Raw genomic sequence first — 25,316 nt, forward strand, 5'->3', positions numbered from 1 at the left:
TCGTTCTCTTGTTGTATACTTCCCGAAAGCATGTGGGATGCAGGAAACTAAATTAGCTGGACCTTTGTTTTGAGCCAGCAAGGCTCTTTTTCTCTTCTCATGACCATGCTTTGGAGACCGAAGCCGGCTAAGCAAGCTCAGTCTGGCTCCTGAAGGAGAAACCAGGTGTGCAGTCAGCAATCTCCAAAGAAGCACATCCTGTGGTGAACTTCCTCTGAGCTCAATACATTCCACACCGATCCTTTCAGGGAAAGGCAGGATCTGAGCAGGCTTCGCTACCTCTTGCTCTGCAAACAACTGTGCAAGCAAGACCTTATTGGGCTTTAGAGAAAACTGATGCTCAGATCAAGCTGCCACAATCAATTTTGGACCACAAGCTGGATGGTGATGATGATGATGATGATGATATAAAATTATTTATACCCTGCCCTCCCCAGCCAAGACCAGGCTCAGGGTGGCTAACACCAGATATAAAAACAATTGATTAAAATACAACTTAAAAACAAGATTAAAATACAACATTAAGACCTAGCCTCATTTCAGTAGAAACTCAAATAAAACTTTTTGGGGATGAAAACGTCAAATCTTCACCAAGGCCAACCATCCAGACTGGTCCTACGTGGGCCAGAAAAAGCCAGGTAAGTCCCCAAATAGGAGTTCCATCACAGAAGGAGAAAGGAAAAAGGAAAGAGGGGAAGGGGATCAAGTTGATGAGCCTGCTCAGAGCCCCACCATTCCAGAAAGAAGTAGGGGTAGGAGAGAAGCTCTCTTCCTTCTGAGTCCCTTTCCTTATCCATTCCAATGGAGTGGGAGAAGGCATCTCCAATGAGGGTTATTACAAAGTGGATGTGCTTCTTTTCCCAAGCAGAAGGACAGAAGTAGAGCATTGGTTCCTAACTGGTGGTCCGTAGATCCCAGGCGGTCCATGTGAGCCACCCAGGCGGTCCGTGGCACCATTCACAAAACCAAAACCACAATAGAGATATCAAAAAAATTCTAAAGTAGGGGGTCCATCGCTTGGCTTCTGAAAAAGCACAGGGTCTGCAGTATTTAGCTAATTGGGAGCCACTGAAGTATGGTAATAAAAAAAGTGAAGCCTGGGGTGGGGTGAGCATGGTTGAGCAGGACAAGTGGGAAAGGTAAAGCAACTTCTATTTTGTCTCTCCTCTCATCCATTTATTTTTATTTTTTTGCTTCAGCTTCCATTACACGTTTAATCATTATGTCCCATAGAAATATTCTCTTACCTCACCCATACACCTTTTTGATTCAAAATATTTGCTTATATTATAAAAGCACCTCTTCTACATATTGCTACTAAATTGTGAATTAAACAGTTGTAAACTACTATTCTTGGAATATCAAAGTATTTTTTTATTCTTCAAAAATGAGGCACCGAAAGAACTATAGATCAAAGACAGACGTGAGCAGCAATTCACATTGAGGTGATTACCGTAGGAACCCATGTGCTTGAGAGAAAACATATTACAAAACTGTACATGTTCAGGTGTTGCTGAGATCACTCACCAACCTGAAATTCACAAGCCAAGAATGCCAATGTAGAAACAGATCCAGAATGCTGATTTACCCATCTGATTTCCAAAGTTGCCTCCAGCCATACAGAGTCACAGAAAGTATGCCCTCAGGATGCCAAAAAATAAATTACAGGTTCTATTCCCTTTTCCTCCTCAAACTGTCTTGCATATGAAAGAGAAGGCATTTTTAGAATCACAGAAAACATTCATGGCATGACAAACAAGCTACTGTTTGACTTCCACTGTGCTCAGCGAGAAAGCCCACAATGTGTGAATTAAATAGGCAATCTTGAAATGTTGTCAAGAGAGATGCACTTAAATATGCAAGAGAGATGTAACAGAAGCAATGCCAGTCTTTAAGGCTGAAACATTCCTGAGAGCACAAGCCTGCATGTACAGCTGCTGCCTACTGCTAAAATGCACAATGTTTACCACCTGACGTACACCACTTGATGACTGCAATGTATGTTCATCACTTGATAATCAAGTACTACAGTGAGAGCTTCCCTACACTTTCAAATAAAAAGCTTTTAAATAAGAGTCCATCCCCACATTTCTTTTGGCAAATCACATCCCTAATAATGCTGTGATGTTAATGTGTTTTGTAGAACTGGCTCAGAGACTCAAGATCACTATACACACAATGGATACAATTGGGTAATAGAGTCATAATTTGCTGTGGGTTCTTTATTTACAGTGGTACCTCGGGTTAAGTACTTAATTTGTTCCGGAGGTCCGTTCTTAACCTGAAACTGTCCTTAACCTGAGGCACCACTTTAGCTTATGGGGCCTCCTCCTGCTGCTGCTGCACCGCTGGAGCACAATTTCTGTTCTCATCCTGAAGCAAAGTTCTTAACCCGAGGTACTTTTTCTGGGTTAGCAGAGTCTATAACCTGAAGCATATGTAACCTGAAGCGTATGTAACCCGAGGTACCACTGTATTTAGATTCCTTATTTATTTATGCTCCTGCCCCCTTTTTCAAGGGCTTCAGAGTGGTAGATACAGAACCCTCATCCCCATACTGGCTGGACCCAAGCTGGCTTCTATTCTGAGATGGGTCTACATAGCAGGCACGCACAGACGATGCTCTATGTCACAAAACATTTAAAATCCTTCATACACATCATTATTCCCTGTTCAGGGAAGTTTTTAATGTGTGACATTTTAATGTATTTTTAATCTTTGTTGGAAGCCGCCCAGAGTGGGCGGGGTACAAATAAATTATTATTATTATTATTAATAATAATAATAATAATAATAATTTGTACCACATCCTTCTTTGAAGGGCCATGCTAAGGATTAAGATAACTAAATAGTTCTTCAATATGGTATTATGTAGCACCTCAAGAAAGCTATAACTTAAAGATAGGGGGAGAGTATTTGATCCCTTGCTAAATTTGCCTGTTTACCTCTGACGAAGAAATGACCAGTCCATAATTTTAACGATAGGTTTACTGCAGCTGTGAGAGACAGAACAACAACAGGAACCCCCCCCCCCCGGAAACCCAGAAGACAAAAGTCAGAGATTGATGTGCATTATGATGAGTGAAATAAGTATTTGATCCCCTATCAACCAGCCAGATGTCAGGCTACCTGGTATCTTCACTGTATGTAACGAGCTGAGATTAGATGCACCTGCTGTAAGGAGGGCGGTCTTACCTGTAATCCCAACTCGTTACAGTACTTGTACAAAAGAACACCTGTCGACAGAAGCAATGGGCACCTCTTATTGTTCTCTTATAATGGCAATGTCACCCACCTGAGAGGTGCTGGAACTGAGCTCCGTCAAGTTCCGGCTGAAAAAAGCCCTGTATATATGTATCATACTCTCAATTACCTAAAACCAGGAATTTATCATCCTCTCATCATGATTCTAGCTGCTTCTCCATTCCTTTTTCTTCCTTTCCTCTACCCATCTCCATGCCTTTGATAGCTTCCCATCTTTAAATAGCCATGTGGAAAATATTATCATCATCATCATCAAGAACAAAGGATGTTGTTTTAGACAAAGTCAGACCACTGCTCCATTTACTTCAACATAATCTACACTGCCTGGCAGCGGCTTCTGTAGGGTTTCATACAGGAGACCTTCTCACTCCTACTTGGAGACACTAAGAAGAAGAAGAAGAAGAGTTTGGATTTGATATCCCGCCTTTCACTCCCCTTCAGGAGTCTCAAAGCGGCTAACATTCTCCTTTCCCTTCCTCCCCCACAACAAACACTCTGTGAGGTGAGTGGGGCTGAGAGACTTCAAAGAAGTGTGACTGACCCAAGGTCACCCAGCAGCTGCATGTGGAGGAGCGGAGACGCGAACCCGGTTCCCCAGATTACGTGACTACCGCTCTTAACCACTACACCACACTGGCTTTATTCAACTAGGGGTTGAATAAAGTACTATCTGCTTGCACGGCACATGCTGTTAAGTTACAGCCCTTTCCCAATCAAAATATGCTTCGTTTCTGTCACATGACCGCCTTATTTTATTTTTCAAGCCAATAAACTATTTTTCAGAAACCCTGGGTAGTATGCTACTTAATCTTACACTGAGTAGACCCACTGGAATGGAATTTGGTTAGTCACGGCTAACTTAAATACATTCATTTCAATGCAACTAAGAGTGTGACTTAACTGGATGCCACCCATTAAGGACGAAATATTCCGTGCCTTTTAACACATTTGGGTAATGTATCAAGATTTGTACCACACAAAGACTTTTGTCTCTCTTTCATACGCGCGCACACACACACACAGAGAGAGAGAGAGAGAGAGAGAGAGAGAGAGAGATTTACATAAGCAGAAGGCAAACTTTCCGCCTGCAATTACACCACTTGGGTTTAAATCCAAAAAACAAAGGCTATGGATTTGCACACTATAGCCACAAAATGGAATTCCTAAGAACGTAACACTCCTAGTTTAACACCACTAAGGGTGGTGGTGAGGAATAGTTCAAGTGTTACACGAAATGCAGTAATCAACAAACAGTTCTGACTTACAATTTTAAAACGCGAATTACAGAATGAAGATGGGTGGTCGCATCTTCATTCAACCAACTTTGATGTGTAATTGTGCTTTCATGTTACAAATAGCTCTTTATCAGGCAATTCATTATTCCTCAGGTATTTAACTACTGGAATTCTTTATTCCCTGCATCTAGCCCAACAACAGTTGTCTATGCTAGGTGTTTAAGCATTCTCCAAAATCTACTGGAAACTCTTTATTGTTCCTTCAACACAATGGTTGCTAAAAATATGACAAACAAAATTCCATACACATCAGTGCTACAAAGTTTCAGCCTGCAAAACCTACTGCAATTTTTTTAATGTTTGCATTAATGTTTACACACGCAGAGGATTAATAACATATTTTTAACGCAAACATGTGTGAGCTGCTGAAGTAAAGGTGCACTAATTCTATTCAATTTTATACAGCACATAAATGCCACTGCAAAATATGTGAACTAAAAATGACAAAGGAAACTCCAATAATGTAATACTGCATCCCCCAAACTCACTCTAGTATAAATAAGAATAAGACTACGATCCTAAACATACTTGCTTGGAGATGCATCCCATTCGAGAGAGTAGAACTTACTTCCTGGTAAACATACAAAAGGATCCCATTTAATTCATAGGACCTACCCCTGAGTAAACATGCCTTGGCTTAGACTGCCAGGCAGGTTGCAGATGGCAGTCTATGAACACTACTCTCTTGAACTGTTTGAGCTGCCTTAGGAATTCAAGGTACATGTAATGACACACACATAAAATTAGCTAAAAACAAACAAACAAAAAACAACCCAGGCAAGCAAGTTCTTGCCCCATAGTTCCCCTTAATATTTTATTTTTTAAAAAATCAGGACATAAATGGAAGGTTTGCACACTGAACAAACACTTCAGTTCATTTCTACGCTCATAAAGCGGCCAGAAATTAACATGGAAAGTACAGATGTTAACAGGGAATAATCCATAATTCTCAAAATCCTCATACAAGCACTTCAGTGTGGATTTACCAAGAATACACCACCATAAGGCCTACTTTCATTAGTTGAAAGAGCCAAGCACACACATATAGTTCCGACTTCTCCTAGACCAGCACCACTGAAATGAATGGGAAGCTGCCCCATGTCTAATTTCCATCAGAAACATGAATGATGCATTTTGGAGAAAGCTCTGGACCCAAAACAATGGAGCTCATATAAAACCACTACGAAATAAACAGCCAAATCTGGAAGTCGTGAAGTGGAGAAACAATGCACAACGGAGGTGAAGATAATTCATTTAAACATGGCCACTTGGCTCGCAGATCATCTGATAAAATTAGATCTATTTTCAACCAAAAACATGAGTGTAGAAGAAGCAGGGAATTTTCCTCTCAAGGGTTTTTTTCATGTTAAATATGCCAGAGTGAATTAAGTTCATGTGTAAATAAAACAGGAGTGTGCAATTCAATTACAATCTGACCTCCTTTTCTCCAGTAAAAGCTATAGGAAGGAGAACTTATTTCCTCAAAATGCAATAACAGAGCTCATTTGGAAATTACAACTCCAAGTTGTTCGTCTAATTAGCACTACAGGCAATCTCTAAGCAGTATCATAGGAATATGCTAAGTTAAATATGGTCTTCCCAAACACAGAAACACACACAGTGGGAAAGAGGGGTCCTCATTTTCACTCCATGCAATCAACATTGTTTTATATCACAATTCGCTTAGATCTGCATACATACAAAATAATTCACATTAGACTGGGAATACCCACCCCTTGCTGATAGCTTTTTAGTGTTGATAATCTTGGCAGCATATTCTTGTCCAGTAGTGATTTTCATACATCTTCTCACCACTGAAAAAGCTCCCCTGTAAGCCAATAAATCAGAGAAACATCAGTTTCAAAACGGGGGGGGGGAGCTGTGCTACTTCATAAATGGTCTAGTAATTTAGAGAGCATTAACCAATTTGAACAGTGTCAATATATGAAGGCATGAGAATGAGCACAACATGGCAATCAGCCCTAATTTGATGGACTGTAACAGTAAATTGTATTTAAGATGTGAGCATAAGCCGTATCATTAACAGACTGAATAAATGTACATCTCATTATAAGTCGCAGTATTGACACATAGGAATTGTGTATTTTTCACAGTTTTGACTCAAAGGTGTAGCCTGAATATATTCCTGTGGTGGAATTTTATTTTATTTTAGGTACTGATTATTTTTTTTTAAGCAGTCCCTCCTGTGATCCTGTAAACATGGCACTTTGTGTTTATTTAAGCATAAACACTCATGTCACACTGGAGTGGCTAGGATGCAATAAATCTTAATAGATGCAGTCCTGAGCAAGAGCATTCATTTGCAATTCCCTTGAAGAGGAAGAGCACTGGAATTAGACTGCTCTTCATGACATGTTCACCATGTTAATACCACTCCTGCCGTCCGGTCAAACATTTTCAAGTCAATTTATATAACAAAATCACACAGTATTGAATTCGCACATTTTTAAAAAAATGGAAGAAAAGGAGAGAAATGCAAATCAGAAGGGAAAACACAGACCTACTGGATTGAATTCTAAGCACTCAGTGGTTATAAGGAGACTAACAAGCATGCTTCTTTACGTTTCCTAACACTTGGGTGCAGGCTGTGTGTGTGTGTGTGTGTGTGTGTGTGCCACCCCCTTTCAGATTGTGATGTTGTTGTTTTCCTGGACGTTGAAATTTGAGCCACCCACGCTGCCCAGGGGCAAACTGAGTCATCTGTGCCTCTCTCGCACCCCCTGTGCCCCTCCGCAAGGAACGCGGGAGAGAGGGGGGGGGGATTTTGTGCATTATTATTTTTCCCAACCAGACTGATGGATGTAAGAACACAAATCCCTAATTAAGAAAGCGGCAGGCGGGGGGAGGAGACCCACGCAGGGAAGCCCAGTCTGCTTTGACAGGGTTGCCCTTCCTTCATGTCTAAATGCACTGTGTATGTGTATACTGTGTATATTTGTGTTTGTGTGTTATATTCCACATATTACACTCTACTGACAGGGCTGAACTTTCTGCATCAATAAACGTGGCACCAAATCGTCCGAGGCACAACACGGACCTTGCATGCAAAAGGAGGGCGAGAGAAAGGAAGACAGCTGCGTCGCCTTCCAATATGCATCTCTGCTTCTCCCTCCCCTTCCACTAGATCCGGCCATGGAGTTGAACTCTGCTGCGGTTCAAGCCGCCGCCGCACCACCCGATGTGTGTGTTTGTGCGCGTAAAATTCAGGGACAAGCTTTTTAGCAACGCGCTGACCCTTTTGCCAAGGGCCGACCTAAGGCAGCGATCAACGCACCTTTCCCCCCGTGCCAAGCCGCCGCCAATGTGGTTCTCCTCTCAGCTGTCAACAGCGTGCCCCCCTTGGCTGCCCTGCTCCTCTCGCCGCCCCCAAGCCCTCCCGCAGGCAGCCTGTCCCTCTGCTCGCCCCCCGACTTACTTGCCGAGCTCCTCGAAGAGCTGATACTCGTCGGTGAACCTGGTGCAGGTGGTGGTCGAAGCCATCGTCCGCCGGAGGGCTCGCTCCTGCTGGCGCCACCGAGGAAGGCGAGGAGGAAAGGTAGGCTCGGCAGGGGGCGCGGGCAGGACGCGGCGGGGGAGGGCAGAAGCGCTTCTCCTCCTCCTCCTCCTCTTCCTCTCGGCCACGCTCCCTCTTGGCAGCTCCTTTCCACTTCCCGGCTGACTTGTTTGTTTGCGAGGGTTATAGAGCAGGAGGGGAAGGAGAGCGAGGGAGGGAGGGAGGGAGGCGCGCTGCTCCCCCCTCAGTCCCCGCGACCTTCCTCCTTGGCAAATGCTCGGGCGAGCTGTCTAGGGGAAAGGTGCCATCCGACGGAGAGGACGCAAAGGCGACGACAGAGGCGCGGAGAGTTGCACGAGGAGCCTCGACGGGCTTATTAAGCAGCAGCTACCAGGGATCGGAAGGCGAGGCTGTTGGAGAGGGAAACAGGAAAACGGGAGGCGAGGGCGACTCGGACGCCTCTCTTGCCCGGGCGGCGCCTCTGCGCCTCGCGCAGACCAGCCTTTCTCCGTGGGCGAGGAAGGGGTGCGCTCCGGGCAAAGGAGCACAGCAGGCGGGGAGTTGCGAGGAAGCTGTGGCTCGGGCGCTTCTCCTCCTCTTTCTCCTCCCTTCTCTTCCTCCGGCAGCCGTCGCCCCGGCGGCTCCCCCCGCTCGCCGCCGCCGCTCTGCGCTGTGCCACACCTCCCTCTAGCGACGGCTAGGCAGACCCGTTCGCCCGGCCGGGCACGGCGAGACTCGCCTGACCTCTCCCGCTCCTGCTCGCTTTGCCGCCCTTCCTTCGTCTAAGCCTCCGCGGCTTCTACACACCCGCGGGAGGGGACCAGAGAGGTCCTTGCTGGAAGCGATAATCCCGCTTCCACCCCGGCTCTTTTGGCTCTAGGGCGTGTGAGCACGCGAATGCTCCCGAGAGGGTCGTCTGAATGGGCGAGGGTTGCTTTTGTTTTGTTTTGTTTCCCCCCTCGGCGGATGCAAAGGAAAGGACGTTGCGACTACGTGTGCTCACACTCGCCTAAACGAAATACTCCGTTCCGTCCTTAATTGCAGGGTTGGTGAAATGGATTTCTAATGCCTTTTGAAACTCCGGCCTTTAGCCGAGCCCGCCTCCGGAGGAGAGACTCTTGGGGCCGCTCTTCTCCCTCCCGCTGCTCTCCCAAGCCGAAGCCTCCGCGGAGGGAAGCCGCCCCACCCTCCCGGGTGATTCCATCCGCCCTTCACAGCGTTCCATCCAGTGGCGTCACAATCGACACGCTACCTCGTGCGTTCTACCCAGCCAGTCTCCAGCAGGGAAAAGACGCGGAGGGGGGGGGACGAGGAAAGAGAGTGGGGGAGAATAAAACGCAGCTTCCGACCTGTCGCGAGATAATGCAACCTCTTTTAAAGCGAGGAGAAGACACAGAAGAGGGGCTTTGGGGATGTTCTTCATCCTGAATGAGCTAGGATAGCAGGCTCTCATCTGTGACATCCTCCCCCCCCCCTCCACATTCCCAGTTCTGATGGGGAAAGTTCTGCCTTTGTTTAAACGCACAGCATTAGCCCTATAGATAAAAATAGAATATATATAAATGTCGAGAGTCTCCTTCAGATGTAGGGGAGAGTAGACCAGCATGCCAAGGGTGTGAATCTGTGCACACTGACTTGGGGGGGGGGGTTACTCCCAGTGAGCTCAGTGGGATTTATTTCTCTGCAGACAGGCCTAGAGCAGAGCTTTCCAAACGCTTCATGTTGGTGACACACTTTTTAGACGTGCATCATTTTGTGAGATGGAAATTCAGTTTTACTAGCAAACGGGAGGTTAAGCTAACCCTTTCCCAGGCACACGGGGAGCTTTTGCTTGACACACCTACACACTGCGACCGACACACTAATGTGTTGCAACACGCAGTTCGGCAAGCTCTGGCCTAGAGGGTTGCACTAGTGAAACTGCCATCCCGTGCTTGTTTGCTAGGAGTATGGATGAAGTGTGTATTGTTTTGCATAGCTACAATCCTGCCACGGTCTAATTTTTCTAGGAGCACTCCTGTTTCAAAGAACATATTAGAGAAGCAGAAATGCAGAAGACAAGCTATTCCTGCCATGGAGATGCATTGATCTGAAAACCTTTACCTAAGCTTTCGCCAAAGGACCTGTTTATTGAGCATTCAGCATTATGCAGGAAAGTCCGAGTGAACTCAGGAGGAGCAAGTTCCATTGGATAAAGCAATGCTTTGAGCAAACCTGTCATGCAGATGGGGCTTAAGTGGTTTGCTTAAAGGCAAAAGTAGATAACCTTTGGGGGGCTAATTCTGGGGCCCACATGTCCAAATTGGCATAGCTAAAGCAAAACAATGGGTGCAGCCAAAGCAGGGAAGTCATACATTCCCTCCTCCCTCAGTTATAAATGCTGACCATGGTCTCCATCTTACTTCAACTACAGTCGTACCTTGGAAGTCAAATGGAATCCGTTCCGGAAGTCCATTCGACTTCCAAAATGTTCGGAAACCAAAGCGTGGCTTCTGATTGGCTGCAGGAAGGTCCTGCAGCCTATCGGAAGCTGCGGAAGCCCCGGTGGATGTTTAGGTTCCAAAGAACATTTGCAAACCGGCTCACTCACTTTTGTGTTCAGGAGCCAAAACGTCCGAGTACCAAGTCGTTCAGGATCCAAGGTACAATTGTACTGATATTGGAACTTATGCTTCCTCCCTCCCTCCTCCCCAACCCCAAAATATAATTTGCTGCCTGCCAACTAAATCCATTTATGCTTAATCTTCCCTACCCAACCCCAAAATATTATACCCTCCCTTCTACCTGAATCCATTCATTTCATCATAGAAAACACCCCCTCTGTTCCCTCATCATTTTTGCTTCCTCCACATTCATTCCCTAAGAAATTATTTCCATATGAATCAGTTTATGTTCCAGCTTCCCTCCCACCCCAAATTATTTCATTGCCATCTGAATAAATTGCTCCGTTTGACAATCATGAGAAATCCCCACCCCCTCCTATTCTTATTTGGTGCTCACCTCTGAATATATGGATGGGTTAAAGTGCAGCTTGATGTTTTCAGCTTCCAGCTGTGATTCTTCAACCTCCTAATACTGTGATGCTTTTGGCAGTTCTTGGGACTGGTTGGTCACATACCTATGCACCACTTTGGCAGCCGGTGCATCACAGCCATGGTGAAAACAGCCGAATACAAGGCTACATCTCTGCACAGAGTGTTCACAGGAGCTCAGGAAGCCCTGCGAACATGGAAATTTATCACTTGAAAGCAGCAGGTTTTTTGGGTGGAAACTTAAAAGAAATCACTTAGAAATACCTGAAAATAGCATTGAGGCACTTGGGCAAGATCTGGTGAAGGATAAATCACAGATACTTTTTTAAAAAATGCCCAGTGATTGTGGCCACCAAAGATTGGGGGGGGGGGGGCAATGTACTCACTGCAGTCTGCAGGGTAGCCACTCCTAGCTTAAAGCCTGGATGCAGATGTGGAGTCAAGCAGTAATTTGTTGTTACTATAGCTGACTTGCTACTTATGTGCATTCATCTTGTGCAATTCAGCTTTATGCCTTCCTTTGATCAATGGACAAGACGATATGACAACTCTTGCAACCTATGAACGGATCTCTTTCAAATAAATATGATCTATGGACAAATTTAATGATATTTGGAAAGTATTTATTAAAACCATAGTGAATCATGAACCGACATATACACAAGGGATATAGTAAGTCTATCCATGTATGTATACATTATATATTTTTATAATTCTGATTATATTTTAATGGTACTTGTTAATATCCTCTGTATGCTTTTGTGCTTTTTCTTCCTCTTTTTCTTCTTTCTTCTTTACTCTTTCAATAATAATATTACAAGCTTTACGCGTTTGGCTGAGAAAATTTTAAAAAATTCAAAGTGGGTGGGAGTGTTGGCATCCTTTGGGGGTCGACATGCCAGCTGGCTAGCCCCCAGCTGGATCATGCCCTTCCAGCCGTGACAAACCCCCGCCCTCTGGAGCAACGTAAATCAGCGACTCGGACTTCAAAGCCTGAGCACACTATATCAGCAGAGCATACTGTGCCATCAGAACAGGCGTGAGGCTTGTGGAAACATACTGACAAGCTACGGATTTATTAAGCATAAATCAGTACAAAAGAAACAGGTCGTCTCTCACTGCCATCTCTTCAGAGAGAGTCAAAAGCAAAAGCTATACACAACGGAAGTTCCCAGCAAACTGTGCTGAAATGTAAACATGTAACAATCTCACACGTCTGCAACTTAAGGTGGAATGGAATTTTCCAACAGGAAGTTGGTAATTCTACCTGCCATTGCACTTACCTAGGGAGAGTGTTTGGAGGTGCATGAAGGGGGCCCAGTGACCTTGGGGGAGGCAATGGGGGAGAGTGTGGCCTTGGGAGAGCATTCAGAGGTGCAGGGAGAGTGTGTTTTGACTACACACAATTTTCGCTTTATGCACTATCCCTGGAATGTAACCACAATGTAAATTGAGAGTCAACTGTATTTTAGGCAAAGGAAACATTTTTTAGTGCTGGACATTATTTCATGTTCCAAAACATGGGGAACGGGTAGATTCTCTTTTATGCAGAAATTGTTTTATTTAAATTCCTTTAATAATGACAGGAAATGTTATCATATTATGCAGTCATTATCATCATCTTAATGTTTTTTGGCTCAAGTGAGACATTCTCTCATACTCTTACAAAAGTATATATAAAGTGATTTATAATCCAAGGCAGGGATTAGTATAGCATACCATTAGGTTGATGACTGTTATTTGTGCAGCAGTTAAATGCCCATGTCTTTCTATTAATGTGAGTTAATTGGGGAGGGAAAGCCTGTTAAAGCATACTGCCTTGGTTGCCTGTAATGTTATTTTGCAACTGCACTTGCCTACTTTGCATAGCTAATCATCGGCATAAACTGGTACTGAAGAGAAAACACTATTCATAAATGCTGTGAAAGGAACACTTTACCAGTGCTTTCCACCATTAAAAACCAGCAAGACCTATTTTGATGGGCCTTGCTTTTATTGTTAACTGTAACCAGTCATGCAATGAGATAGACATATAGCATAGTGAACGATTGTAAATATTTGGAAATAATTCCATTATTTGTTTCATTTTACTGCATTTGTATATCACCCATCCAACCAAGTTATCTGGGTGGTTTACATAAACAATAAATTGTGAGTCACAATTTAAAAACAACAACTCTGGATGACTACATTATACAAAGAGCAGACCCAACTGAATTTAATGGAGTTAAGTGGTTATTTTGCAACTACTAACCTTCTGCCCCACCCCTCCTCTTTTCCCTGGGGCAAAAAGTAACCCTGCTGCAGGCCTGTATTAAGAAACCTGCCAAAGACCTGTATATAACCCTGTACAGTATAGTATAACCTGAATGGAAGCAGCATGTTTCAACCCCTTGCCTTTGCCTTTCTGAGCCTTAGCTTCCTATCCTCAGTAATTTCCCAGATAATCCCAGATAAACTGCCAGTGCTTGCTTCCAGCACAGAAGTTGGACTGCAAACTGCTTTGTTCCCAGAGCAACCATTCCAAGCCATTGTACCAGCTGAGAAAAACAATGTCATCAGCTTCACCATCACAAGTGAAACACGGTACATATATTGGTCCCCATCCCACTCAGCAGCCTTTCACTCACTTCCCTTTTGTAGCTGTTAACACTGGAGATTTACTGTGTTCTTTAATCATCTGTATTTAAACATTTAACAGGCTGAGCGGGGCCAGAAATAAGACAGGCGACGCTAGATTCACAACACCACTCCCAAAACATCAGCAGCACCCTGACCTCTGTAAATCCAAAAGGACCCTACTGCAGAAATTTCTTAGCAGCTGTAGCAGCCCACTTGTCCCTTGAAACTGTTCCGTTTAGCTGTTCTTGATTCCGCATTCTGGTGGGGAAGCCTCATTTAACAGCTTCCTCTCACCCCGCAAGTGGTTGTGAGCTGACTATCCAAATGGTCAACATGATCTGCAGCACTGACTGCCCGTTCATTAGCATCCACAGGCAGTGGCTAAGCCATAATAGAGGCTGGAGCAAGATTGTGAGTTATAGGGCAGCATGGACTCACCAGCTCACTCATTCCCTTTAGACACAGCACATAATCTCTGCACTACTTCTTCTTCTTTTGTGCTATAATGTCTACAATGGAATGTTCCGGTCATAAGGAAGCGCAAATTAATCGCAAAATGCTTGTAACTTAAGAGTATTAATACCTGTTGTTATGATGACAGACTTTCTGCAGAGATTATATTTTTATCATGGACTTCTCTCTCTCTCTCTCTCTCTCTGTGTGTGTGTGTGTGTGTGTGTGTGTATTTGTGTGTGATGATTATAATGTTGGCATAAATGGAAAAAGAAACTTGCCCTGTTTCTTTATATTGTTGCTGGACTTGCTCATGTTTCCACCTGTTTTAAGATTTCAGTTTTACATTGATGTCTATTTTATGGGACAACAGTGTATGCTGCTGATAATGTTTTTATTCTCTGGCTGTGTTTATTGTATATATTTTCAGTTGTGGTCTTAAGTGTGTGTAAGCTGGAGAAGAGAGGGACAGAAGCCTTAAATGAAAGAATAAAGGTGAACAAAATACATGCCAATGAATAAAGAGGCAATCGAAAAGGAAAGGGGAAGCAGCATTAAGTCCCATTGAAATCAACAGAAAATAAACACTTAACTGTGTGCTTAAATTTCATTTTGATTCAGTTAGATCCTGGATTCATTCAATTGGATTATGCACTCATTTGTACTCAGCATAGTTCTGTAACATACTGACATGTATCTCTTGCACAGCATTCATTCGTTCGTTCATTCATTCATTCATTCATTTAGAATAGGGTATACAGTATATGCCCTACCCACTTAGAGAAGCATTTCATGGAGCTGGTGAATATGGCACTCCAATGCTTACGCTGCAATAAATGTTCTTTTTCAAAGGTATCACAAAAAGACTTTTTGGTTTTTTGCTGCAACTACAGTGGTACCTTAGTTTTCAAAATTAATCCATTCCGGAAGACTGTTCCAAAACCAAAGTGTTCCAAAACCAAGGCATGCTTTCCCATAGAAAGTAATGCAAAATGGATTAATCCGTAACAGACTCTTAAAAACAAACCCTAAAACAGCAATTTAACATGAATTTTACTATCTAACAAGACCATTGATCCATAAAATAAAAGCAATAAACAATGTACTGCAGTCACACAATCAATCAGTAGCTGAACTGGGTTCCACATAGTCACAAAAACTAAACAAAAAAGCCACAAAACCAAAAAATAAATAGCAAAAACAGACAAACATCAGCGTAGCACTCACAATGGAAGTGTGGCACTCAGTGGCGTAGCGTGGGTTGTCAGCACCCGGGGCAAGGCAAGTAATTTGCGCCCCCTAACCCATGGATTTTAGCACTTGAGTGCGAGCGCGCCCCCCCCAGATGTTGCGCCCGCCCCCTGCACCCCCCACGCTACACCACTGGGGCTGGGGGCGAGCGAAGGAGCCAAGGACCCCCCAAAGGCTCAGCAGGAATTTATTAAATTTATTATTTGCGGAGCCCCCGTGGGCTGAGGCAGCCGAAGCCCCCTCCCCTCGGGCGCCTCCCCGCCCCCTCCTCTCCTTGGGCTGTAGGTGGAGCTCCAGATCCGGGCTTGGCGAGCGCCTCTCCTCCTCCCGGCCGGGTCCGGGGGCTTCCAGCCATGCTCCGTCCTCGCCCCCCCCCCCCGCGGCTGAGACTTGCGCTGAGAGCCGAAGCCAGCGGCGCCCCCTTCTGCCGGGAGACCCTCGCCCACCCGCCGGCTTCCTCTCGGAGGGTTTAGGCGCGGCGAGGCCCCTTGGAGCTCTCCTCCCTCCCAGTTGGCAGAAGCAGCTGCCGCCTGTGGCTGGGCCGAGGGGATGGTGTCGGCGTCGGGGTGCGGAGGCTGCCCGTGCCCGGCCAGGCGTCGGTGGCAGCGTCGGCGCTGCTGCAGCGGCTGCTCCTCCTGCTCCTCCTGCGAGCAGTGAGTGGAGCGCAGCGGCGGCGGGGGGGGCGCGCGCGCTAGGGCGCAAGGCTGGCGGTGGCGGCGGGGAGCCCAGCAGAGGAAGGAACTTGTCCCTTCCCTCTGGACTCGCGCCCCCCAGATGTTGCGCCCGGTGTGGCCGGCACCCCTGGCACCCCCCCACGCTACGCCACTGGTGGCACTTAAAACAGAGCATGTTTGGCTTCCGAAAAAAGTTCACAAACCAGAACATTTACTTCCAGGTTTGCAGTGTTTGGGTTCCAAGTTGTTTGAACACCAAGGTGTTTGAGAACCAAGGTACCACTGTAATTAACTTGGCTAATCCTCTAGTAAAACCTTACTAGGTAGGAACATAGGAATCTGCCTCATACCAAGACAAACATTGGTTCACCTTGCTCAGTAGTAAGTGGCAGCAGCTCTCTAAGAGATGCTGGGAATTGAACCTCAGACCTCCTGCGTTGAGAAGTGACAGCCCTTAAGGATGTCAATAGGATATAAGCAAAGAATGAATGTTCCATCAAAACAACTAGCACTACCTCTTCTTTCCACTCAGCTGCTGCAATGATCTTTCTTTAGAATGCAAATATATTAAAGGCAGCACAATCCCTGGGCTCTTTTTCTCCATGGGATCGCTGCTTCCAGTTGCTGGGAGATGCCAGAAATAAGAAGACCTGGGTGGAGTGTGTGGTGTGGCATGGCTCAGTCTTTAAAAGTCAGTAGATCTGGTTGTGATCCAGCCTTGAAAATAAGCTTTGCCACTGTGGATCAGTGATGGAACAGAGAGATGGAGCAGAGGGGAGGTTGTGGCAAGGAGGCAGATGTTAAGGAAGTGGGAAGTGGAAAGAAAGGAGTAGCTTGATAGAGAGCAGGTGGTCTTAAGGACGGGACAGGGGACATACTTGACCTTGGCTGAAGTGCTAGTTTCAGCTCATGAACTTTATTGTTGACCCAGATACTCACAGCCCTTGTCACTGCCCCTTCTGCTTTGACTTAAAGATGGGGTGGGGGCAAAGCCACTGGCGATTCTTTGCATGTTTAAAAGCAGGTTTGCCATCCTGGTGTACAGCAAGCTTTGCAGGAGATGGGCTCCGCAAATTTGGCAAAACATGTAGCCTTTGCTGAAGTTAACCTCCAAAATGGACTTTAACGCACACCCTGTGGGGATTGTACACAGAAATGATTGAAACGAGGAGGCAATGGGGTGCCCTCCAGCTGCAGTGGGGCTCCATTAGCCCCAGCCATTGTGACCAATACAGTAGGCAGGCATGATGGAAGATGGTAGTACATCAAAATTCAAATGGCTCCCCATTGGCTACCCCTGGTTTATAACATCCATTTCTGGATACGAATCACAATATTCGGAATAAGTGTATTCCGTGCAGTTAGGATTTTATCAGTGCTGCACAGTGTACTTTTTAGCGTTGCACTTGCAAATGGCACATTTATTTACTTCTAAATGGAGGCCGTTCATCTGCACAGCTACCTGATTACCAGCCCATTCTGTACCAGTAATAGCAGATACTGGCCTGAAGCTTCTGAGTCTAAATCTTCACTGCATAAAAAGTGCAAGCAGTAATGGCAATAAAAAGCAGCATATTGGTTATTCAGCCTCAGAAGGGAATTCATAAACTTCATGAAGATTTATGAGACACTGAGCAATGTAACCATTCACTGGCTGCAAGCCAGATTTTTTGTGCGTGCTAAAGCAGCTCTCTTTGCCCTTCCTAGCTTCTCAGGAGGTTATTGTTATTTTTAAAATTAAAAAATAGGTGTGTTTGCTTTGCTTCAAAGCATCAATGTGGCACTTCAAATTTCTCATTTCCAAATGTTCTTACTACATTTGCCCACTAAGGCTGCGAGTTAATATCTTCAAGGCAAATATTCTTGCTGCCTTGTGAACATATCAAAACTGAGATACACTGCAACAAACACCTATTTTTTCAAGTACTTCACTAAGATTCAGCACTAGCCCTCAGACGGCCCTACCATTAAGCAGGAGTGAGGCAACTGCCTCAGGTGGCAGATACTGGGAGACGGGGCAGCATCTTCCCCCTCCTTCCCTCTGTTCCTCGGGAGCCCCCAGGCCATTCCCCTCTGTTGTATCAGAGTTGTGTGTTGTATCAGAGTTGTGTGGGCCATGGGCCTCTCATACACTCCCTAAACTAGACTGCTTCCTTCAGGTGCATTGGACAATGCTGTCCTGTAGTCAGCGTTGAAGTAAGATTCAACTGCTAGTCTATTAGGCTCCTTTACATGGAATGCAAGAGAGAGGTGAGGAGGGCATCTTGTCCTTTGCCTCAGACAGCAAAATGCCTTGGGCCTGCCCTGGTAACGATATGTTGAGGGCAGCAGCAGAATATAGCACTCAGCACAAAGTCAGGTAAGCTCAACCCTAGGATGAAACACATTCCCCAATTCCCCAAACATTACCATTAAAATAATAACTATATAGCGGTACCTCGGTTTACGAACTTAATCCGTTCTGGAAGTCCGTTATTAAACCGAAACCATTCTTAAACTAAGGCGCATGTTCCCTAATGAGGCCTCCCACCGCCAGTGCCCTTCCACTGTTCGGATTCCATTCTTAGACTGAGGTAAAGTTCGCAAACCGGAACACTACTTCTGGTTTTGCGGAGTTCATAAACCAAATTGTTCGTAAACAGGGCTGTTCTTAAACCAAGGTACCACTGTATGTAAAAGGGGTGAAGATCTTTTCTTTCTGATGCAAAATTCAAATATGCGTGATTCGCACACTTTCTTAAAATGTTTTCTTTTTATGAAGTGATACAATACTTTTGTTATTTTGAGTTTTGTAATAACAGAAGCAAGTACAACACATCTGAGAATTCGGTGAGGAAAGCAAATATAAAGAATGGAAAACAGATGGGAGATTATGAACACAATTCTACCCTCACGTTGAGGGGGCGGGTAGGGTTGTGCTTAGCTGGGATGCAAACTGCTGCCCACAGGACCCAAGCTGGCGGTAAGCCACAAAACAGGGTACTTCACGGTGGGGTGCTGGTAGGTCACCCATATCTGGTTCCTTGTTAGGATTGCTCTGTAACAGCACAATCCTACATGTCTCCTTAGAAATAAGGTCCACTGAATTCAACGGGACTGCAGGACTTCAGCCTGGCCTGCAGGAAAAAGATGGAGGAGAGGGCGTATTGTCAGACAGGAAAGCCAGACAGCGCATGTGTGCCTCTCCTCTTTCTAATAGATGGTGAAAATGTGACTTTCCAGCAATCACAATTACAATACTTGTTACATTAAGTACATTACCTATTACAATAAGTAATCATTTCAAAATTAGAGTGAGTCATTTATAGACAGTGCCATGATTGTTATAATCTATAAATTGCTAATGTCTATAAATAACTTGCTTTAAAATCTAGAAGAACAAACGACAATCTCTACAAATGACTAACTCTGCTTTTGAAACTTTTGATGTATGCACCTCACCTTTTCATACCTCTAATGCAGGCATTTTTCAGCCCAGGTGGCCAGGTGGAGAACCGGTCCATCCTCTGTGAATCATGTCTGAATCATCTTTCAATCACTTGACATCATTAGGACATCAGGGGACTAATTCAAAGGGGTTCCCTGGCAGTGCCAATCAGTTCCTCCATGTCCATTTGCAGGCTTCGTTTTCCTGTGCAGACTATCAAAAGCGAGATATAAATGCAAAAATAAAAAACAACATAACATAAAGGCAGCCATTGTCTGTCAGGAGTGAGCCAGCAGTGCAAGTTGGAGTTAACTCTTTATTAGCAAAAACTAGGATCTACACATCATGAGAGGGGAGGCAGGTATTCTTGGAGGAGGCAGTTCCAAGCAAAATGGGTAGCAAGGGTACAATTGGTTTGCTTGAAGGAGCAGGAAACCCATGGATGGCTGAGGGTGATGGAGCTGGAAAAGTGGCACAGACAGGGATGTAATTGGATACAATAGGAGAGATGGCAGTGGGGCAAGGCCATGGAGAACTTGAACATAAGGGCTTTGTGCTGGATCTGGGAATGTAGGGTTTTAAGGATGTGGGTGTCAAAGAGTCACAGCAATGAGAGAGGAGAATGAAGCCACAAACCCTTTTGAGGAATATTTTTCATGTGGGTAAGTATAGGTGGGTGTTTAAAAAGAAGCGTTGACACAGGAACAAGGGTGAGTTGTGTGTTGCTATTTTCATGCTTTGCTGAAATGAACAATGTAAGAACCTATGCATTTCTCTTGAAGAGAGATGCACAATTTCAAGAACTCATGTATTTCACAGCAAGACAGATGTGCATGGTTTATTGGAAGTCTGGAATGTGATAAAGTAATTCACTTGAGTTTCCTCTATTAGTGCTTAGTTGAATGTACCAACCTGACCCCAGACAAATTTAATATGGTCAAAGGAATTTCTGCTGGGTGCCTATAAGCTATAGTAATTCTCACAACTGCTGCTGAATTTCAATCTTTTATTCTTTGTGGATTCAACAAAGGGCTGGGTTGATCCTTACTGACCAATTTGAACTTTGTAATGGTCTTTCTAGTGATGTATGGAAGTGAGAGCTGGACCATAAAGAAGGCTGATTGCTGAAGAATTGATGCTTTTGAATTATGGTGCTGGAGGAGACTCTTGAGAGTCCCATGGACTGCAAGAAGATCAAACCTATCCATTCTTAAGGAAATCAGCCCTGAGGGCTCATTGGAAGGACAGATCATAAAGCTGAGGCTCCAATACTTTAGCCACCTCATGAGAAGAGAAGACTCCCTGGAAAAGACCCTGATGTTGGGAAAGATGGAGGGCACAAGGAGAAGGGGATGACAGAGGACGAGATGGTTGGTCAGTATTCTCGAAGCTACCAGCATGAGTTTGACCAAACTGCAGGAGGCAGTGGAAGACAGGAGTGCCTGGTGTGCTCTGGTCCTTGGGGTCATGAAGAGTCGGACATGACTAAATGACTAAACAACAACAACAATGGTCTTTCAGGATTCCTTTAGAGATAGACCAGCATAAACATATACAAATTAAAGTATTTCATGTGCAGAATAAAATTAGTGCTATAAATTCCCCATAGCAGATGAACTCTTTCAGAGCAAGCTAAGAGAGTCTTCACATTTATACAACACGATTGTTTATTCCTCCCCACCCACTCACATCTATACCATCTTAGCTGTTGACCAAGTGATAAGAATTCTTTCTTTCTTTCCACTTAAGTTTGTTCTTTTCCTTTTTTTGTCTTTTGCTTTTTTAATTGGAAAAACACTGTATTTTTTGTAGTTTATTCCCCCCATTTGTACATTCCTCTCTCTCAGTGTTAGTATGACAGAAGATCATTTTACTTCAGGCTGACTTCTTGAAGTAGTCCGCAGACAAAGCAAAATCACAGGGGGCCCTTATCTGCTGAACTTAGTATTTTATTGCTGTTGGATACAGCTTCTTTGGGTCTCGGCATCTCACGTTGGCTCAAAGGCTAGTTTTAACATTTTCCTTAAGATAGATCCAACTTAAGGTCAGCCAAACAGACACATTTTTCTTCATAGAAAAAATACCCCCAAAATGCACCCTCCATACTCACAAATAGAATGAGCTTTGAGTTCAAGATATCCCGGGCATTTTGTGAAAACAAACCACGAAACCTATAAACTACATGAGAGATGCTTCCTTTGGAAAGGGCCAAGCAAGCACATTCACTGAAGCATGCACAGGCCTTGGCTGTATTATTCTTGGGGGGGGGGGACAACAAAAGAAGCTTCCCCATCCCTTTATTTTCAATAGAGAACACAAACATAGAGAACGCAATAAAAAAATTCCTTCCAGTAGCACCTTAGAGATCAACTAAGTTTGTTATTGATATGAGCTTTCGTGTGCATGCACACCTCTTCAGATACACTGAAACATCTGACAATCACAAGACACAGAAACCAGTAGGAGAACACTTCAATCTCCCAGGACATTCTATACAAGATCTCAAAGTAGCTGTCTTATTACAAAATAATTTCAGAAATAGACTGGAAAGAGTAGTTGCTGAATTGCAACTTATTACCAAACTTAAAACCAAGGAGAGACCTGGTCTGAATAGAGACATTGGATTCTTATCTCATTATACATGATAAAGCTATTTTTAGCCATCTCACCCCTTGCTTTTTCCTGTAAGACCAATTGCAGTCATTAACAGTCATCAGCAGGTTTACCACACCTATCAGCCAATCACCCATTCCCACCACCATTCTGAGTAATACCCCTCCCCCCCTCTCACTATATATAAGGGTCTGATGACTTCTGTTTCAGTGTATCTGAAGACGTGTGCATGCACACGAAAGCTCATACCAGTAACAAACTTAGTTGGTCTCTAAGGTGCTACTGGAAGATTTTTTTTTTATTCTGTTTCGACTACAGCAGACCAACATGGCTACCTACCTGTAAATAGAGAACGCAAACACTGTCTACCTTATAGTGCTCTCCTGTAGAACCAGATCTTGCAAAAAGGGTGAAGCAGCTATGTGGAGATACAGTGCTGTGAAGGGCTACAGTGCTGGAATAGACCTCTGAAGACATGAGTTGAAGTCCTTAATCAGCCACTAAGTTCACTCTAATAACCTATGGCAGGGAAAGACCCAATAAACACCTCTTGTTCTAACCTACCTCAAAGGCTACAATAGGGTGGAGACAAACATATATACAGAACTTTGAACTCTTTAAAGGAAATATGAAAAGTAGACTACGTACACCATTATTAGCTGTCAAGTGAAAGAACAGAGGAATGCAGTGACTTTTTTATCAGAACAAAAATCGAGAGATAAACTATGGAAATCTGCATTGCACTCAATACTTGGAGAAGCCATCCAAACTTTAAGGCCAATTCAGCTTGTCAGTGTCTATCATCTTCTAAGCTGTGGCCTTACTTTTGTCATGACCAGAAGAGATGCCCACCACCATGGAGGGCTGATGGCCCAAGCAATGGGAGGCCAGTATGTTCTGGTTCCACAAGCAAGCAGGATGACAAGTTTACAGTAAAAAGGTAAATGTACCCCTGACCGTTAGGTCCAGTCATGGACGACTCTGGGGTTGCGGTGCTCATCTCGCTCTATAGGCCGAGGGAGCTGGCGTTTGTCCGCAGACAGCTTCCTGGTCATGTGGCCAGCATGACTAAACCGCCTCTGGCGAACCAGAGCAGCGCATGGAAATGTCATTTACCTTCCCGCCGGAGTGGTACCTATTAATCTACTTGCACTTTGATGTGCTTTCAAACTGCTAGGTGGGCAGGAACTGGGACCAAGCAACAGGAGCTCACCCCATTGCAGAGATTCAAACCACCGACCTTCTGATCAGCAAACCCAAGAGGCTCAGTGGTTTAGACCACAGCACCACCCGTGTCCTAGTACAGTAGCCTGTACTAAATTCAGCACCTTGGAGAAAGATCAAAAGTGTGGGTTCAGGACCATGGGTGGCTTTTTCAGCAGGGACCAAACATCCAAGTTGACTCAGGAATGTCCTGGAGCAATTGACTGATTTTCATAGCATGGCTGGGTATTCTAGCCATTGACTAGAGGCCTCACTCCATAAATGCTGCTTCCTTTCCAGATAAAGTTCTGGAGCCCTGTGGACCCACACAGGACAAACCAAGGAACTGACCTGCCCGTGAATCCATTTCTTCTTTGGAGCTGCAGTCGCCAGAGGACTCTAGTCTGAGCATGATCAAAATCAGCTCATTTTAGATGAGCCGCTTCCAGATGAAGCCTGGGGCGGTGTGCCACCACAAAGTGCAGTTCCCACTCCCCACACCTGCCCTGTTTAGTGAACTCCGTTTTAAAATGCAAGTCCTTTTAATTTCTTCAGTGGCTGTGTGCTCGCCTAATGTACAAAATGTAGTGCTGTAGCTTTCAATCTATCAACTTCTTTTTTAAAAAAGGGAAAGAGCAGCAGGCAAATTCATTTCTGCAGTTGGTGAACTTAAAGAAAAGTGGAGGCTGCGCTGGAGGACATGAGAACCATTTTTTAAAGGAGTGGCAAAGAGCAACATGACTGTTCCCTAATGGCAAAACTATTCCCACTGCATCCATTTCGCTGAGATGTGAGATTGCGCTATTGTGGGCTTGTGGAAATAACTCATAAAAGATAAGATGTGGCTGGAGTTTTCTTTGTCTGTCGTGCGAAAAGGCCCCCCAAAGGAGGGTGCTGGATGAAATCGCTTTCATCAGTTAGAACAAAAACATTTTTGCTTTCATAGCTGCTTCGGACACCACCTCCCTTAATGCCTCCCCAGACATGTTAGCATGTCCCTTGCATATTAAGCTGAAGCCAGCAAATGCTTAAGCCAAGTGTCGGCCCCCAAGAGAAGGAACCACAAACATCTTCCTTGAAAGTGTATGTAACATTGTGCTCAGGCCAAAATATAATCGGCACCGCAAAAGGAATCATAAACTTAAAAAGGAGGGAAGGGTCCACTCAAGCTGAAACATTTGCATCTGTATTAGCCAACATGAAAATAATAATAACCCAACAAGATTGCATCTGAAAATTAAATGCATTCAAATAGTGGGTCATTATTAAATATTGCTATTAGCATTATAGAAAGTGTTACTAATAGTATTACAGAAAGTAGGGAAGGGACTTCAATAATAATCTATTCCAACTCTTTGCCAATGCAGGAAACAATAACAAAGTTAAGAAAATTCAGAGAAGTTCTTTTGTTAGCCTGTAGTTCTGATATTTGAAAAGGCCTGATAGAATCCCTTTCTTTTTTTAAAATGTATGGAATTTTTTAAAATAAAAATGTTTAACTAACGTGTCATCTTCAGCTGCAATATTCTAAGCCTATATTATGGTTTGCTAATAGCAAGTTAAACTCTGTATAATAGCATTTACAGTGGTGCCCCACAAGACAAATGCCTCGCAAGACGAAAAACTTGCTAGACGAAAGGGTTTTTCGGTTTTGCGTTGCTTCGCTAGATGAATATCCCTATGGGCTTGCTTTGCAAGACGAAAACGTCTTGCGCTTTTTTTTTTTTAAGCCGCTTGAAGAGGCGTAGTTGTGACGGACCGTGCTTCAGAAGACAAAAAACATCGCAAGATGAAAAGACTCGCAGAACGAATTATTTTCGTCTTGCGAGGCACCACTGTATTTTGCACAAAGTTTATGTTTTCATTTGCTCATATAGCTCTTTTCTTTTATAGGCTAGGTACACATCTACTGGTGTAAAGTGATATGAAAGGAATGATATAATATTTGTCAGAGCTGTAGTGTTTATG

The 25,316-nt window shown here is 44.3% G+C and overlaps 1 protein-coding gene across 14 annotated transcripts in view; it reads right to left on the reverse strand.

The window, feature by feature from the left end:
- CAMK2D (calcium/calmodulin dependent protein kinase II delta) overlaps positions 1-9,277 on the reverse strand; it is a 145,493-nt gene extending 136,216 nt beyond the window's left edge. For 3 of the 14 annotated variants that reach the window (XM_082236988.1, XM_082236996.1, XM_082236992.1), the window contains exons 1-2: positions 7,996-9,269; positions 6,293-6,387 (exon numbers count right to left, since the gene is read on the reverse strand). In XM_082236988.1, coding sequence (XP_082093114.1) covers positions 6,293-6,387; positions 7,996-8,060 — 160 coding nt within the window. In that variant the 5' untranslated portion in view covers positions 8,061-9,269. Of the gene's footprint in view, positions 1-6,292; positions 6,388-7,080; positions 7,170-7,995 lie in introns of those variants that run through there. The other 11 variants (XM_082236993.1, XM_082236990.1, XM_082236995.1 and 8 more) reach the window with 8 other exon arrangements.
- Between the last annotated feature and the right edge of the window lie 16,039 nt (positions 9,278-25,316).

This window comes from Podarcis vaucheri, assembly GCF_965113315.1.
Source record: "Podarcis vaucheri genome assembly, chromosome: 9".
Classification (NCBI taxonomy): Eukaryota; Metazoa; Chordata; class Lepidosauria; order Squamata; family Lacertidae; genus Podarcis; species Podarcis vaucheri.